The 18335-nt window shown below is 34.2% G+C and overlaps 1 protein-coding gene across 1 annotated transcript in view; it reads left to right on the top strand.

The window, feature by feature from the left end:
* CCDC178 (coiled-coil domain containing 178) overlaps window positions 1-18335 on the top strand; it is a gene marked incomplete at both ends in the record, with an annotated part of 158756 nt that overhangs the window by 3025 nt on the left and 137396 nt on the right. Inside the window, 7 exon segments of the mRNA XM_080609705.1 lie at window positions 1120-1154; window positions 3544-3638; window positions 4964-5170; window positions 8122-8342; window positions 10708-10850; window positions 15651-15786; window positions 15790-15804. Of these exon segments, the coding sequence (XP_080465831.1) occupies window positions 1120-1154; window positions 3544-3638; window positions 4964-5170; window positions 8122-8342; window positions 10708-10850; window positions 15651-15786; window positions 15790-15804 (852 nt within the window).

The raw sequence follows: 18335 nt of genomic DNA, 5'->3' as shown, positions 1-18335 counted from the left end.
CTTGATTTACAGTCTAGACATTAATTCAATAGGAAATTTTACATTGCCTCATTCACCTTTATTTAAAATAATGTGAAACAGTGAAATGATTTTAATGTGCTGATTTTGTCATCAATATACATGAATTAGATGGATAAGCATTGACATGTCCAGATGTTTATTCATTTTAATGTTAGCTTAAATTATTTCTGTAAATCTTCTGCATATTTTCCACATCTCTTTTAACGTGTTGTTAGTTAATATACAGAGACTCAAAATAGTCTGAGGCCTCTAGATGGTGACATCATTATAACTATGAAATTAGAGGAGAAAAAGTGAAGTTGCCATAGTATTTCATAATGCTCTTAATCTAAATTAGGCGTATATACTGAAATTGGTATACTACAAATATATAGAATTTTGATTTCACTTGTCTATATCTGAATTTATTTACTCTGCTAGTAAGTTAAGTATTATCAGCAATGTGTCCAGTTGACATGGAAAACCTCATGTCCATACTCTTAAATTCTTACCTGTCAAAACAGGATAGACATTATGTGCACTGCTTCTGAGGAATGGTCTCTGACCCTTTCCAGTTCCTGAATTGTGTTTGGAAATGATTTGGGAATGGTTTGGGCATGTGGTAATTTCCTTTTCCACAGGTTGTACCGGGAGATTTAGTACCAGTTTAATGGTGTAGGTGTTCAAGTTGCTGGGCCCATAGAACTTCTCCAGCAGTGTTTGATTTACTGTTGTAGATATAGAAGAAAAAATATGAGAAGTTCAGGCAGAATCTCTGATGGAGTTTTAAGATTTAAAAAAAGTACAGAGATTGAGAAAAATAGAATTAACAGAGATTTAAAAATTAAAGAGATTGAAAAAAAAATCTACAAAATTGAGTAATGTAACATCTATGTACAAAAACTGGAGTTTATTACCAACCTTTTGGAGATACATAGCTTTTAGGAATTCGAAAGCTTTATAATCAGTTTAAAATGTTAAAAAGCTTTCATCTGTATGTACCCTAATTAGATCCTTTTCTGATATAAAATTCGGTGGTCTGTTAGGCTTTTTGTTAGGAAATAGAAAAAGTGTGTAACATCTGAGATGTGTAATGGAGTTTATGTTTTGATTTTGCAGTATGATTATGTGTTTAAGGAGGAGAAAACACCGTGGTAAGAATCATACATACAAAATCGTACAAAATAATGCATTTGTTTTAATATCAGATAGTTATTTGATGAAAATTAGTCTGTTCACATAGCAGACTTTTTACTAAGTTCTTGTGTAACATAGAATGCATCTAATATAAACATTCCTAGTGTCTGTAGGATCTAGTTACTTCAAAAGACCAAAAGTGTTTATGGGGAATTTCTGATGTTGTTCCTACTCAATGTTTAATTTTCAAAGATTCAAGATGATCGCAGGTCTCAGGACCACCACAGTGATGAATTTCTGTTAGTAAAAGTTGTTCAGTTATTCATACTTCTGAAATTGTACCAATTCTACCAATTATCTCAGGTACTTAAATATGGGTAAGGGTATTATTTTAAGCTCTTGTTGCTTGAAGTTTGGAACATGATGTATAAGCATACTGAATGCTTCTGTATACCTACTGTGATCTTTGTGAAGTTCTCTAAATATGGTGTATAATTTTCTGAATTTGCATAAAAGGTCAAATTTACTCTCATTTCAGCTTGGCTAGACACAAAGAGACAAGTCATTAAAAAAGGGAGTAGGACAAAAGCTTGGATGAAGCAGCCATTAATTCAACAAATGCTATAATAAGATGGGGAAAAGATCCCAATATTTTTTTTCATTTTTCTTTCTTGGTTTTCCTATACTTCATACTGTTAAGATACTTATTAAATAAACGGTTTTTGTGTTTTCAATGTAGTTTGCCAGTTTCTTAGGTTTAGTTAAAAAAACTGTGTGTTTAAGTAATAAAATTTCCTTGAACCACCAGTAGTGTTTATTAACTATGTATCCTTAAAGTCAGAAAGCAAGAGAAGATTCTCGTTAAAATCAAAACAGAACATACCAACTGCATTAAAAATAACGAGTTGGAGAACTGTTTTTTTTTTTTCTAGATGTTTTCACTGGAGATATCCAGAATATATATAATGAGTTGTTAAAGGTTATAAATTTAAAATGTAATTTCAAAACATAAAACTCAAGCTAGTATTTCCTAAATTTTACATATTGTCTGCATCTATTTCAAAATACACTAAAGAACTCAGACTAGTACACAATACAATACAATTCAAAGCCAAGTACTCAGAAATTACACAGAATAAGTCTGAATGTGTGACTTCAAATTGTATCATTCATGATGCAGGGTACTTTATCATGTAGTTCTAGTTATAAAGATTGAAAGAGGAGTTTGAAGGGGAGAACATATCTCATGCACTGAGCTTGTTGTCCTGGCTGTTTTGATTTGATTTGCCTACTTACCCAACTCCTGTTTATCAGACTCCTGCTTCTGTATCTAATTTGATATATATTCTGACACCAGGTCCCAGTTTCCCTGTCCAATGTCTTACTATTTTCTATGACTGCTCACAGATTTTTTTCTATTCCCTGTATTTTCTGTTCATGTAGGAAGGCTACAGTAGTATTTCTTTCAGTTTGCTTTTGGCATAGTTTTTTGTCTGGTCCTCCTTATGGAAAAAGAACTTTTTTGTGGAGTTCTTTCAAATATATAAGTTCACATTATGCATGTATGTGCAATGTAATACTGTCACTGGAGATTTCATCTTAGCTGCATCTGAAGAACCTTTATGTGCTCCTTAAACTGCACATGTGGGCATGAACAGGTGATGGTGATTCTTCTCCTTGTTCTCAGCTCCAGTAAGCTAATGAGCCTCTTAAGTTAGCATGACAGCTATGATTTGCTTGTGTTCTTCTTTAGCTACTAGTGTTACTTCTTTCCCCCTTTCACTTGCAGGTTAAATTTGTCCTGATCTCATTTCAATGAAGCCTGCCTCATTTCTGTTTTTGAGCCTCTCAGATTTCAAATGCTTGTCTCTTAGAAACTGATTAAGCCTTACGCCTGGATTGTTTATCCTTTGTATGTCTAAAAGATATTTTTTCTTCATTGTTGTCCCTCAAGTGACACTCACAGATACAGTACTAAATGCATCTGCTGCTTAGAAGAGTGGAAAGTATAACATATATGTATTCCGTATGTGTATATATAACATATATATGTATAGCACATATATATTCTGTATGTATATAACTTGGGAAGAGTAACAGCTTTTCTGCAACAGTTTCTCTTTGGCAAATCCTTAGGTATGAGAACAAAAATTGAGGATCTGTGTGAGTACAAGATGTAAAGAAATCTGTTTCTTGTATTTCTGTAAAGAAATATGAGAAAAGCATTTTACATGCTTTTCATAGAATTAATAATTCTTCTGTATGACTTGAAATTATTTCATTTAACTAGCCAGCGCTTCATGTGTAAAATTCAGGAAAGGAAATTTTGACTTAGTAATGTTTACTTAACAATGCTAATTTAAATTAAGTCTAAAATTTTTTAGTGAGAGTGGCTTTTCTTTACAGGGTACCAAAACAGGTCAGTGCTGACTCTACTGAAGATAACTGGTTATCATTATTCACCAAGTTGGATTTTAAAGAAGCTGATGTATCTTGTGAAGGTAAAAATATTTCATAATGCTCAGTCTGAGTGGTAACAGTTACTTATCCTCATTTAATATATACTTTGCATTTGTAATAATAGGTGCTTGTTGCCTGCTCAAAGTCTTATGTAAATGATGTGAGTATCCTTTGAAATCTGTGTGTATCAGCTGTCAATCACCTGTCAAGCTAAAATGTTATATTAAGTACTATTAAATCATCCTGTTTGCAAGAAGATAATTTACATTTCTGTATTTAGATTCATACTGTATTTTAATCCATCTAGGTTTTGAACCAACTAAATTATTTATAGTGGTTGTTGGAAATTCTAGATTTTTTTTTCCATTTAGGTTTTGTAACACAAATAAGTGCTTTGCCGTCACAGGATATTCATAATGTGTTCCCAACATCGAGTTCTGTTTTTACAGTTTGCATCTTTACTCAGATTATACAATTTTTAATTAAGTTTTAAATATTAATGAGATCGTGGGCAATTTTTTTAAGCCAGTGTGCAACCTTTTAAGTACTACTAGCCTGAGGCAATCCTGTCCACAGTAAATGGTGTGATAAAATTTCTGTTGATCACAGTGAAGCCGAAATTTCACTCCAGATTTTAAGTAATTTTTCTTCTTTTTGCAGTTTTTAATAAAAAAATTTAGGGAATTGTTGACTGTGGAATCCAAGTGGAAATATCTCGGACTCTGTAGTTCGTATAATTACTGTTTTTTATAGACCAGGACAATGGATGATGACCTCAAAAAATCTTTTGTCAAGACAAATAACTGAGGCATTTTTTGATACCCAGATTTCACAGAATGAAATTATTTCTATCATGAGTAAAACTGTGTTGTTGAGATATTATACTGAATATTCTTAGAACTCTGAAGACTTTAATGAAGTCATTAATACTTACTTAGGAAAATAAAATGAAATATGTATTCTTCAAAAAGTTGAGAGAATTAAGAACTTGTACTATTATTTAGATGATTACTTACCCAAACAATGAGGCAAAGATGAAAATTTTGTACCATCTATATGCACACATTTTTATGCATTCTGCTTGAGGAAAATCCTATTGGACAGGAAAGTTTTGTTTGTAGCCAGTTGTGCTTGTCTTGATAGATGTGAAGAGGCTAGCTTTATGTTGAGAAAGAAGCAAGAATAAACACTATATGTTTAAGCATTCATAAGAAATAATTGTAATGTAGTTTTTAAAGACATTAATATAACCAATTGTTCTTACTGCTATAGATGTGAACAGACCAACTCTGTGTTGAGAATGAAGCTTGAATAAAGAGCATATGATTAAGCTTTCATAAAAAATATTTTTAATGTATTTTTAAAGATGGCAAGGCATTAACCTTGAAGCAGGAAACAGAAGCTTTTCTATTGGATGTCACTCAGCTAATTAAGCGACTGGAGGCTGATTGTGAGGAGGCAGAAAAAGCTTTGGAGTTGGAAAAACAGCTAGGGAAAAAGCTTAGCGTGAAAATGGATTGCTTGTCACTTTGGAGGCTTCAGCATCTCCCTGCAGCCATGCAAAAAGATATTGGTATTTAAAATAAGAATATTTGTTATTTTTCAGTCAGTTTATTACCAAGAATAAGAATTATGATATGACTATAGTTGTGTTCACTGTACTATGAGTTCAGTATTTGCTCTTCTGAATTTTCTTGAATAAATAGCTGGTAAAAAAAGAAAAGGAAAGTACTATGAAAAGTTCAGCATTGTTTTAGAAGTAGCAGAAGAGCAGACATAACACTCTTAAGATGATAATGAATCATCTTTGGGGCAAGGAATGACAAGCTGAAACAGAATTATAAAATAATGCATTTGAGTTAAGCCATAGATTAAAGCACAGGTAAAAAGATATGTTTTGAGAAAAATTAAAATGTGATAAATTTTAACAAAATACTTACATATTTAGTGGGAATTGTTTGGCATAACCATTGATAGGTCTCCTTGAAATCCCAGATTCTAAGGACGTTTACTATTACCTTTTGTGATGGACTGGAATCTACAGAGTAGAACTAAAGAAAAAAAAAAAGTAGAAAGACCCAAAACCAGCTTGTTAGCAGGTGTGCGTTGTTTGTTTTCTGACTCATGGTGAGAAGCAGGTACTATCTGAACCTAGACTTCTAGATAAGTTGTGTAATTTGTAATAGTGGGTCTCTGGATGTAAAATCACAGTTAGAAATCAAGTCCATATTCTGGTGCACGTCATCCTGAGATCTTTGTCAAATACCTCACAATCCAGAGTGTGGTGACAGTGCAGGAGTCCTCCATAACTGTTTACTGATGAGTAAACACTAAGTGAAAATCACTGTATAATGGAGGCAAGCCAAGAGTTGTTTGGTCCTAAATGCTTTTTTTTTTTTCCTTTCTCTCTGCCCTCCATCCATACTCCTTATGGTCCCCCAGAAGGCAAAATGTCAAATAGTCCACATCCCTAGCAATATATGAGGAAAATGTACGTTTGCTTGCTTGTTTATTTTATCCAACGGCTAACTCTTGACTTGGAAACTAGAAACCTGTGTTTCAGGTGTTGCCAGTTTGCAAATTGCTTTCCTTGAAAGAAATTGCCTCTGGAGGACAATTTATGATGAAACAGAGAAGGAGATTGAATAAAGAATCAGAATTAAAATTCATTGATAGGACAGAAACTGCTTTCAGGAGAAAATCCTGTGGCAATTGAAAGATCAATTCTTCAGAAGGACTGCAAGTAGAGAAGGTTGATAGTCCAATCATTCTTCAGCAGGATTTGAGCTGCAGGATGTTTCTTCAGGATTTGAGCTGTAGAAATGTTACTTTTTACTTTTTGGTGTACTTACCTAGAGTGGTGAAGCTGTAAATAATTTTTGCATATTGCTATACGTTCCTGTTGCTTTTAGCTTATTGTTTAGCATTCTTTATAAATATAAAAAATTTGGAATACTGGAATATAATTAATATGCTTTCAGTTTTGTTGATATATGCAATGATACAGTATTTAAAATTAAAAAAGTAAGGACAAAAAGCCATCATGAAGCACGGCTGCAAAAATTAACCAACTATACTCCCTTATCTATGTCAGTACGCTGTTGTGTCCTTGGAATAAATTCATACTTTTTAGGATTATAATTTGTCATAATATAATCTATAAGACAAAAAATATGCTAAAATGGAATTTAAGATAAAGGGAAAAGAACTTCAGGGATGTTATAATTATCCCTAATCTAAGTACTACAAACCCAGGAGATTCTTAATTAAGAGTTTGCTTGAACCATTCAGAATAGACACTGACTCCTATTTCTTCAAACTTCCCTTGATTTCTGCTATTGCTAACTCCTCCTGCATCTGTGTCTTGTAGTATGTTCAGGTAATTGCAGTGACATAGCCTCTCTTGAGAAATTACCTCCTTTGAAATATAACAAAAATCCAGTGTAAACAGCGTATTATTAATCTCAATGTTAGGTATCACTTTGTACGATGTCAAAAAGCCACTTAGTCATATAATGTCTTTTTAACTTTTAGTAGCAATAAAATAATTTTGTAAATTTGTGATTTGTGTCTTGTTAGCATGGCAAAATTTATCAGCCGTCAAGGGATTGCACTGAATATTCCATAGCAACTTCTCAGAGCTAGAGAGCCTTTTTTTCTGAGTAAAACAAGCTTCTCTCTCTCAAATTTATGACAAAGTTTATTGCTCTGGAGACATTTTCTGTTGGTTTTGTTTTGTTTTATTTTTGCTTTTCTTATCTGATAGTCTTACTTTTCCTAGTTTAATACCAGTAATTTTTCCATATAGAACATTATCTGCTGCAGGACAACATCTCTCGTAAGTTTTTTTTTTTTTCTAAGCTAAATGAAATATATATTGTCATTCAGCAATCAGTGATCTTCTTACATATTTTCTGGTAAAGACTTACAGGAAATTTATGCAAGGTCAGAAAAGTAAATGCAGCAAAATTAATTAAGACTGACATACTTCTGTGTTGCAACATGAATACGTTTTGTTTGTTGGCTTTGAGTTTGCACCTTTAGTTTAGCTCTCTTGAGGTTATGTTTAATTCAGGCAATGTCCCTGAACTGAAAATAGTTGTCATATTAAGAAGATGTGGGATTTATGCTTGCCCTGCTCTTCCTCTGTACCCACATGTCTGTTGCTGGAGACTAGGAAGCTCAGTACAGCTGTTCTTGTTTTATAATAGCCTCCTCAAGATATGCCTTAAGGCTGGATGTTTTAATTTCCTTCGTAAAAACAAGACCACCCCTTGCTTTGAAGATCTGCTTAAATTACCTACTAAGATTATTAAGCATGAATTTAAAAACAGTTCCACTGCTAATGCAATATTTATGTTTTTATATTTGATGTCTTTTGTAACCAATGTCCTCTTTTGGCCTTCAAAGTGATTTACAGCAAAATTTTGCAAGTATTATGACAATGTTTTTACTAATCTCACTATGAATTTATGGTGTCACACAGATACTAACATTTTGTTATGCTAATTACCTTTTTAACAGAATATGATCTGCATGCTCAAGATATCTTGGAGCTACAATGGCATCTCGATTGTAAAAGACATCAGCTGCAACAGATACAAAACCAAATACTTCCAATAGAAACAGACAACAGAAAGATTCAGGAGGATATAGACTTGATGAAGAAACACAGCCATCTGCTGGAAGAAAAGCTGAATCTAGAGGATGAAGCTGTGAAGGATGTGTTACTGGTTTATGAAAAGGTAAATACAAACCTCAATAAGATGTTTCTTTTAGAATCTTTTCACTACATATATGGAACGTAATTCTAACTTTGTAAGTTGATTTCATGTGGGATTTTTCACAGGAAAGTACAAGGCACATATCTGATATTTGCATAGATTCTTCTCAGATTTCTTACAGACATCAGTGTTCCAGAATATTGAGATGTTAGAGGCTGTCAAAAAATATTTTAAAGATTTAATTATTTTTTAAGTGCTGATGTACGTGTTTACTTATTTGTTGATTGTACTTATTGATAATAATGTTGATAATAATTTTTATTTGTTGATAATAAATACCTAATGTGGATAATGTCAGGCTGAATTATCAAAGCGTATCAAATTTATAAATACCTTAAAATTGATGTCTAAAAAGCAAGAGATACTGTGTTATTTCAAGTACAGATTTTAGTACTAATTATTATGTTTTCTATATATTTTTGTATAGTAGCTTCTAAATACAGACCTAGAGATTAGTACTTTTTTAAAGGTAGTTACAGTCTAAAATAGTCTTTGGTTGTAAATGATTCTAAATAAATATTGTTTATTTTTCTTTCTTTAATTTTAAACTCATATTTTGAGGCCTCAACAGTCGTGAAAATACTTCTAAAATTTAAAAGTTAATTGCTGTCCTGGGTTCAGCAGTAGCAGTCATTTTTTCTCCTTCTTAGTAGCTGTTGCAGCACTGTGTTTTTGACTTTCGGCCTGGGAACAAAGCTGATAACACTGATGTTTAGACTGACCAAGGACTTTGTGAGTCTCATGCTCTGCCAGGGAGGAGGAGAAGCCGGGAGGAAGCAGGGACAGGACACCTGACCCAAACTAGCCAAAGAGGCATTCCATACCACAGCACGTCATGCCCAGGATGTAGAAATGAGAGTGGCCGGGAGGGTTGGAACGCTGTGGGGTGGGGGCGAGGTACCGGTCGGTGAGCGGTTGTATTCTCTTCCTTGTTATTTCCTTTATCATTATTGCTATTAGTGGTAGCAGTAGTGGTTTGTGTTATACCTTAGTTATTAAATTGTTCTTATCTCAACCCGTGGGAGTTGCATTCTTTTGATTCTCCTCCCTGTCCCTCCAGAAGCGGAGGGAAGAAAGATGGGGGGGGAAGTAGACTGCGTGGTTCTGATTTACGGCCTGGGCTTAAACCACGACAATTGCTTATTACACAAATAGTATGAGAATAACCATGAGTTAGGTGTGACCTATGAAATAGCTAACAGTTCTGTCAGTGTTAGGAGATATGTTCAAAATACTGGCTAATTATAATCAAGTTGGGATTTGGGCATTTAATCTTGTATTCTTTTTTCTTGTTAATGTCTCAGAAGATGATGTATGCAGCTAAAATATTGAGGTGTACTAAAATACAACTCAGCAAGTAGATTTTTTTTTTTTTTCATGAAACCTATTTTAAATACTTTTTTTCCCCACAGGTTTTTTTTTTTTTTTTATCTTTCTTTCCAAAAAGTGACACTACGTATTGCAAGAAGATAGATTGGTGTTACTGTAACTTATTTATATAATCCATTCCAACAACATTTCAACATTTCTAACTGTAAAGTAAATTATTTATTACTTTTATTGTGCTCTAATTTCTATGCTGTTTGTTACTAAAGTTTGTTTTTTCCTCCCATGGCCTTAAAAAAGCAGCTGATCCTTAATATTATTTGCAATTAAAACAATTATTTGATTTTGAATCTCTAGCTTTTGATATCCGGAGAACTAGTTTGAGCAGTGAGGTGCTAGATTATAATAAAGATTTTCTGTCATGTTATTATTTAATATTTGTAATATTTTTAAAAAGCAGAGACAATAGACATGTACATATCTCTATTTGAGAGTTGTTGGGAGCTGAGTGTCCCAATGCTATTTATGCCACTGAAAATTGTGTTCGTTGTCTGCACTGTCTGAAGCCCCTCTTTACATAGGTGACTTCTCTAGGAGCTGTTTAAGTAATGATTTTGTCAGATTACTGAGTGAAATCTCAGTGGCTTCTTTCAACATTATTTCTTTCTTTCTGCTCCAGAGGTCACTGTTTTCCTATGGAAGTAGCCACCTTTTCACAGTAACTTCAAAGTTTTGTGACAGAGTGAAAGCCCTCTTGCTAATGTTTTCTTATGTTAGGCAATCTTACAACACATCCTGTTGTCTTCGTCTAGGATTGTCTCTATTGCAGACATTGCAAAATTTGTTGTTAAGTTGCATGACATCACAAAGTACTACTTCAACTTTAAACTTCAATTATCAAACTCAAATAATCAGAGAAATCTTGAAATAACTTTTTATTTTAAACATTACAGACAATTTTTATATAACATCTTTCAGAAAACTTGTTTTATTTTCTTAGGTGTCAAAATTATATAGTGATGTTCGTTGTGAGCTCACGGAAATTCAAAAGACTATGAAAGAAATTGCTGAAGAGTCTGAAAAGAAGATAAAATCTGTGTCTGAGGAAACTAAATGTGCTGAGACGCTATTGCATCAATGCAAGTAAGAGCTATTAATTATAATGTTATAATGCCCTGTTAGTTTTAATGTTAACAAGGAAATGATAGAAAAAATGCTTTTAGAAATAATTATAAATTCTGGTTTATTTAATTATTTAAATCAATAAAATTATGCATAAAAGAAGTATTTGCATTGTTTGTCTTAGCTTCCATAAGCAGACCCATGACAATAAGGAAGGGGTGATGTCCAGAATTACATCCAAATGGAAAGTTTGTGAATCGACTCCTTAATCATACAATTTTACCTTATTTACTTACTTAGGAATTTTTAATCTGACAGAACTTTTTGCTATCATTCTTATTGACTGCACAAGTTACTTTCATTGAACATCAGCACTTATGGTACTGTAGTTATGTTATAACTTAATTTTTAACTTGCATATTAAACAGAACAATTTAGTCAACAATACATGCTTTTGAGCTTATCAAACCAACAGACTTTCTATATCTTTATTGGATTGCAAGGCAGCTTCTGTATGGCAATGTCTTATGTTGCAGTTTCCTCACTGTAACCTCTTGCCAAATTATTAACCCTTGAATTATCAAGTAGAGTTACAAGTAACTGTCGGCCACCACCATTAATGGCCAGTCACTGATAGTCAACTCTCCTTTCCGTTGCTGAACATAGACAAGAATCAGCATGAAGAATAACTATGCCAAAGAATAAGAATACCAAGTACTTTCATGTTTGGTAGGAGGTTGTATTCAACTATGGTTAGTTGCCAGGTTTTATTTGACAAAGTAGCAAGCAACACAGTGGCTTTTATCCCCTTGAGATGGGGAAAGTTTACAGGCATAATTAAAAGACATGAGTAAAATTCTGACTTGTTTCTTTTGTCAGCATGTCTGATTTTTTCCTTTTTTTGATTCTAACCTTTACAGTGAATTTCTTTGTCTTATCTTTATTGAGTTCAGGATAATTTTGTCACTATACTAGAGGTATTTATGCTAGTTATATTTTATTACCTCCAAGATTAAAAATTCACAGTCAACATGCTGAGTTAACTAAAGCTTAACTTTTTTCATTTCAGAGCCAAGTTCACAATCTAGAAAGAATATTAGTATATGAAAATTAAAATTGTAGTAAAAAATATAGCTAAACCCCAGGTATTATATTATATAAAACCTGAGACCAGAATTCTTTAATACCAATGCTTGTCAAAACTGAAGTGACACCTGGAAATTACCATATGATTCTCCAATTAAAATCACTAGTGTATCTAAACAAAGGGAGAGGTGTGTGAAGAATAAAAGATAATTCTTATTTTTGATGGGTATGAACCTGTGAATGCAAGCTTCACAATGTCTTCACAATGTTTGGAAATTTAATTATGTCTTAAAGATTGATATAGAGATGATCTGATCGAATGCTCATTAGCTCCTCCATGGTTTCCAGCTGAGAGAAATCAGACAGCATGGACTGAGATTCTGTAATTGGTTCAGTTCATTGCAAACCTCATGTTGATTTTAATTATGGGAAATATCAGGTCTTGAGTAAGAAGTGTTACCAAAAATGTAATGTGATTAATTGCCATGTATTAAGATACCCTGCAAATCAGTTTAGTGTTTCACTGGCCTATTTAGTGGTCTATCAAGTAGTCTGAATTACTAGCTGCTGGCCAAGAAGTGTTGGCAGTGGTTGTAGTGATCTATGGCTGGAGGTGTTTTTTAGTGTGTAATACCAGAATAAATAATGTTAAAAGTATGTTATGTCACTGTTCTTTATCTTTTACTATTCCAGCATATACCTACTATTAGACTTTGTTCTTTGTCAATTCATATTTACAAAGTGTGGTCAGCAGCAATTTGTTATTGTCCACCTGCAGGCAAATTGCTGTAGTTTGGGAGTCTAAGCCTTAAGATGTATGCAATGATAAATATTGCTGTGTATTGTGATCCTCTTTCAGTAGCCTGTATTCTCTGTGACTTTGGATTTTCACTTTGTTCTTTCTCTCTGTTTTCCAAAGCAAAATCCATTTTTTTCAATGTGCTTTCAGAAGACATATGTATGACTCCTTTTCACTTCTGTGATATACTTTTGTGAAATGTATTTAACGATATTGCAGGCAGTATTCCAAATTAAGCCATGTCAATGACTATAACAGGGATGGCTTACTCTTATTTTTTATTCTAATGCTTTGCATCCTATTTTTTACTTAATCCAACACCTTCTCGGCTTCTTTAGCTGTGATAAATGTTGATTAGACTTTCCAAATGTTTGTGGAAATATGTACATGTCTTTCTTGATTTGATACAGGTAATTCAGAATTTTAAGGTGCATTTAATCTCTCTGACCTTGTACTTCTTTTGAGTTCAGACACTAAGTAGTATGTGCTCCTTTGCTCTCCAGTTACTTAGCTTGTCTTGAAATTTTTCTGCAGTTTTTTAGTTCTTTTTGGCCTTACCTGTTGTAATCACATTATATGCAGGCCTTTAATTTTACTACTCCTTGCCCTTTCAGAAAATTTGTAAATATATCAAAGCAACAGATAGAGGATTTTGAGATACTATGCTGTTGACCTATTCTTTCAATGAATATTGATCGTTTAATCCTACTTCTGCATTTTTTTGTTAGTATTAGAATTTTTCATCTTGCCTTCTGACTACTTCACTTTTTAATAATCTTTTATGCAGGATTTTGTTCAGTTCCCTATAGAATTCTGTCACGGTGTCATAGACAGTGACATAATGCTTAGCAGTTATAGGGCAGTGTGGGCACTTTTCATGAGTTTTTTTGGTAGTCTTGGTGGAAATCAAGGTTCTTGGGATTGTTTCATGTGCAAGAAAGTGGAGTGTTTTCCTGTAACACGCCTTTGTTTTGAGGTGCATTAAAATTGCTTTAAAGGAACTCTTTGTACTTTTGAGAAAAGTCATACTGTAAATAAAATCCCTGTGATAATGACAATCTTTAATACTGGAAATCCATCACCTATACTGATAGAAATATACAAAGTATGTTTTTTGTTTCACCTAGTTAATTGATTTCCTATTCATATCACATGACAGTGGTGTAGACTGTTACACATCTTGTAACCTGTTTTGTTTGTGTAAATATGAATTAAACTAAAAATGTTAATGATAGTGGTGTTTTTAGGTATAGCAGCCTTTACAGGAAAACACTGAGTAGAAGACTGTTTTTCCGTCCTTCAGCAGGCCTACTGTTTCTTCCCCCTCAGCCATTTGCTAGACTGGTAATAAGTCATACTTACATTACAGAGGATGTAGACCCTTCAGCTGCCATCTGAGGAGGACTAGAATAACATGTGGTATTTATAGGTGTGATAAAGACAGATTTGTGACGGCACAGACTTGAAAGACTGTTCTGCAGTTGATACTCTTTTCTTTATACTCAGCGCCATCCGTGAGAAAAAAGATGAAGATTGCATGAAACTTGAAATACTGGGGCTGGGTAAATCACACAGCACAGACTGTTATTTTTACACATACTTGCTGTGGCTGGTAGTACTGTATTTTCCATGAGACTGTACACAGAAAGTTGTATCTGATAGGTAATATGAGAAAAAAAATTACAGTCTATGCCTGTTACATGTCTGTCATTAGAATAGTTCCAAGTATCTTTTTTTTTTTTTTTTTCATGGATGATGGGACCTAAGAAGGTAGAAGTCTTCAAAGTCTTAGGTTTCACACTTATGTTACATACATTCTGTGACATTTGGAATGTGACTTTGCAAGGTAAATCTTTACTACATCACTAAATGAAATCTTGGAAGCAAATAAGGGAAGAATGTCTATCAAATAAGCTTGTAGGAGTGGCTCTTGAATTAGTGATGAAGTCCTTTCATTCTTGTTCTTGGTTGTCTTACTGTGTTAAAGTATGCAACAGTTGTTCAAGAGGTCTTTTGGGTTACAGTGCAATAGATGTCTCTAAAACTCAACGGTAGTTAGTCTTAGTTCTGCTGCAGTGGATTTATTTTGCTATTTAAGGCATGCTTTGAAATATGTTATTGACCAAGATAATTCTCTGTGGAGCATGAAGGAAACTCCTCTTTTCTGCCTGCTGAAACAATTGTAAAAATAATGGTAAAGCACCAGGAGTCATTGTAAAACCTGATGAGCCTTTATCTCTTTTGCCTTTCACCAAATCCATGGCTGTAACAAAAGGTCTGTGCACAGCCTGGAGTGAGGCCTAACAATGTATCATAGAAGCGTTTTCATGACTACTGTTGTAGTTAATATTATCCCTTTCAGTAATTATGGCCAATTTTGCTTCTCATAATGCTGATAAATCTGTTACTCAGAGTGAAAGTCCTTATCCCCTCCTATGACCTTGCTTACTGTCTGCAAGTTCCTTGAACATGAGGAATTGATGTCAGTAAAAAATTTTCTCTACAAATGACATTTGTCCACAAAGTGACAGTGCAGTGGATTAAGTGAAGATGGCTCTGAAGTAGATTTAGCCACCAGCAGAGAAAGAAGTTCACTCATATTTTTTTTTATTAGCATGTGAGGTATGAAACAAAGTCTTGTGTTTAGCTATACAGATACCTGTTCAGAGGTCAAATTAGAAGCTGCAATGTTGGCAGGCAGCTTTAAATCCAAGTAAACTGGTAGCATGAGTAATTTTGATATCTGGCTGAGATTACATGAATCTGCCAGGGTAGATATTTTGAAATTCTCTCATGCATACCTGTTCAAGAAATGTAGTAGAGAACCAAAATAAATCTTTACTAATTCAGATCTGCTTTACATTTTCCTTTATGGAGAGGGACTGCCTTGGAGTATTTCCAAATAGATGGATTCACTTTGTGTGTATTTCTATTAGGAATGAGTTAAAGCAGTCTGAATTTATTTGGACCGAATACTGTATGAAGTTAAAAGAAACAGAGGAGAAGATTATAAAGGATGAAAAACACCTTGAGGAGTTAGTGAAGCAAAAAGCAGAAATCCAGGAAGATGCCTAATATTGGAACAGCAAAGTGAGTCTTGAATATTTATAAACAAGCAACTAAATGAGTATCTTTTACTGAAAAGTACATGAATGTCTGAATATTTTGTATGTTTAAGAGTTAAGGTCCTCTGTAAAAGTAAAAATACAAATACAGATTTTAAAATAACAAGTGGTAGATTCTGCAGAACTCTCATGTTCATTCTTTCGTTGTAATATTATTTTTCAGCTCTAATTATTAAAAATGTCATAAACATCTTATATTCTTTTAATTGACCTGGATATTTTTAGGTTTTGGGTGCATATCTGCTTCATATTTCTTATCTTCTTTAATCATCTGGAAGAAAGTGCAGACAGCACAAGTTTCCTCTTGAATTAGTAGATTTTTTGACCTGAGATGGCACAGATGCACTTTAACAGCATACATAGTGATACCCTATTTTACTTAAAATTCCCGTTTTCTGCTATATTTGTCTAGCATTCATTTTGAAATCTTCAGCAGTTTAAAATCTGGAGTTCCTTACTGTGTCTGACTAGGAGGTTTTGTTAATAGCTTCATATGTGGAACCAGTAGAAAAAGCCTAAAACAGAATTTAGATGACTACAACAGAATTTGTTATTTTTTTATATCTATGTGTATATGTGTGTATGTATACAAGTATAAATAAAGTATGACATCAATTCTCTTGTACATGCCCAGTCCTGCTGTGGTTTGAGCATCTAGATAGCTAGGTCCTGCTAAGGATCCAATGGAATCCAGAATCTAGATAGAGTATTTTTGAGAAGCTGGATCTACCAAGCATGCCCAGAACTTAACAAGAATTGTGAAGCACACCCCCCACCAAAGTAAAGATACAGTCATATTAGACACCCACGAATGGTCATCTTCTTGCGTTTTGTTTCCAGCTATTACAATTTTCTTCCCATTACTGTACTTGCACCAGCTACCATCTGATATCTAGAAAACCATAGTTTTCAAATACATCCAGTACTTAATTTTTTTATATTTTCTTTCTGGATGTTTCCAGCTGGGTTTGCTGACCCAATAAATTTCAGTAAGTTCTACTTGTATATTAAGACCAACACAAGTGAAAGAGAGAAATACACAACAGAGGTAAGGTGGAGCATGAAACTTCTCCATTCGGTGACCACCTTCGTTTGCTAAAGGTGAGCCAGAGTTAAGTTTAGCATAAAGCTCATCTGTTATTGCCAATTTCCTTCAAAAACAACTAACTGGGTAAATCGTTATGAATAATAATGGATTTTCAGAAATCTCAAAGTGATTCTTTTGATCATCATAGAAATATTACTGGGATAATGGAGTTACTTTGGAAATCAGGAAAATATTGGGATCATTTTCATTGATTTCAGTGGGGTTTGAATTGGATCCAGATTATAACATGACAATTGTCATGTACATCAACAAGTTTGAAGACAGAATTAATAATGTGAACTAGTATATTCCTGCATTTTTTCCCCTCGCTTTTTTATTTCTTGTTTTAATTCATGCTGGTTTTTCAATTTCATACAACTTTGTTTCATACAACTTTGTTACAACTTTGGACACTGTAAGGACAAGTCGGAAAGTATCTTACAAAATCTGCTCTTCATTAGATTCTTGAGGTAGCAGTAGGAAACTACATGCCATTTAAAGTACCTGTGTTCTAATTCTGTCCTGATCTTCCCACATTTGTTCTCTAACATCCTTATCAACCCTTATCCTGCATGGACTTGTTTGTTGTCTGGTCATGTTTGAGTTAGACCCTTACCTCTATGGCAATTGTATAGGTAAATTGCCAGGATAGGTGTATTTTTCCAGCCTCTGCAGAGGAATGAAAGGTGAAGGAAACAAAGCTCATTAGTTTCAATGTGAGCAGGTGTTGCCTTTATCTAGCTACAGCCACTGTAGATGTTTTCCTTATCCTGAAGTTGCTTGCTTCCCTAACACCCAAATTTTCCCTTGAGATCCAGTGATTGATCGTTGAATCTCTGCATGAATCTGTATTAGTATCTTGAGACCTAGAGGAACTAAAGGTATTATGTTTGATCCTTCTATGATGGGGCTACGGAAGTGATGGACAGGGGTAGAGCAGTTGACATCATCTACCTGGACTTGTGCAAAGCCTTCGACACTGTCCCACATGACATCCTTGTCTCTCAATTGGAGAGACATCAATTTGATGGGTGGACCACTCGGTGGATAAAGAACTGGCTGGATGATCCGCATGCAAAGATTTGTGGTCAAGGGCTCCATGTCCGGCTGGAGACGTGTAACGAGTGGTGTCCCTTAGGGGTCGGTGTTGGGACCGGTCTTGTTCAACATCTTTGTCGGTGACATGGACAGCGGGATTGAGTGCGCCCTCAGCAAGTTTGCCGATGACACCAAGCTGTGTGGTTCGGTTGATACTCTGGAGTGAAGGGATGCCATCCAGAGGGACCTCGACACGCTTGTGAGGTGGGCTGATGCCAACCTGATGAAGTTTAACCATGCCAAGTGCAAGGTCCTACACCTGGGTCGGAGCAATCCCAGGCACAGCTACAGGTTGGGCAGAGAAGAGATTC

Source organism: Psittacula echo (assembly GCF_963264785.1).
Source record: "Psittacula echo genome assembly, chromosome: 2".
Classification (NCBI taxonomy): domain Eukaryota; kingdom Metazoa; phylum Chordata; class Aves; order Psittaciformes; family Psittacidae; genus Psittacula; species Psittacula echo.
This window is presented reverse-complemented; position numbering and strand designations above follow the sequence as displayed.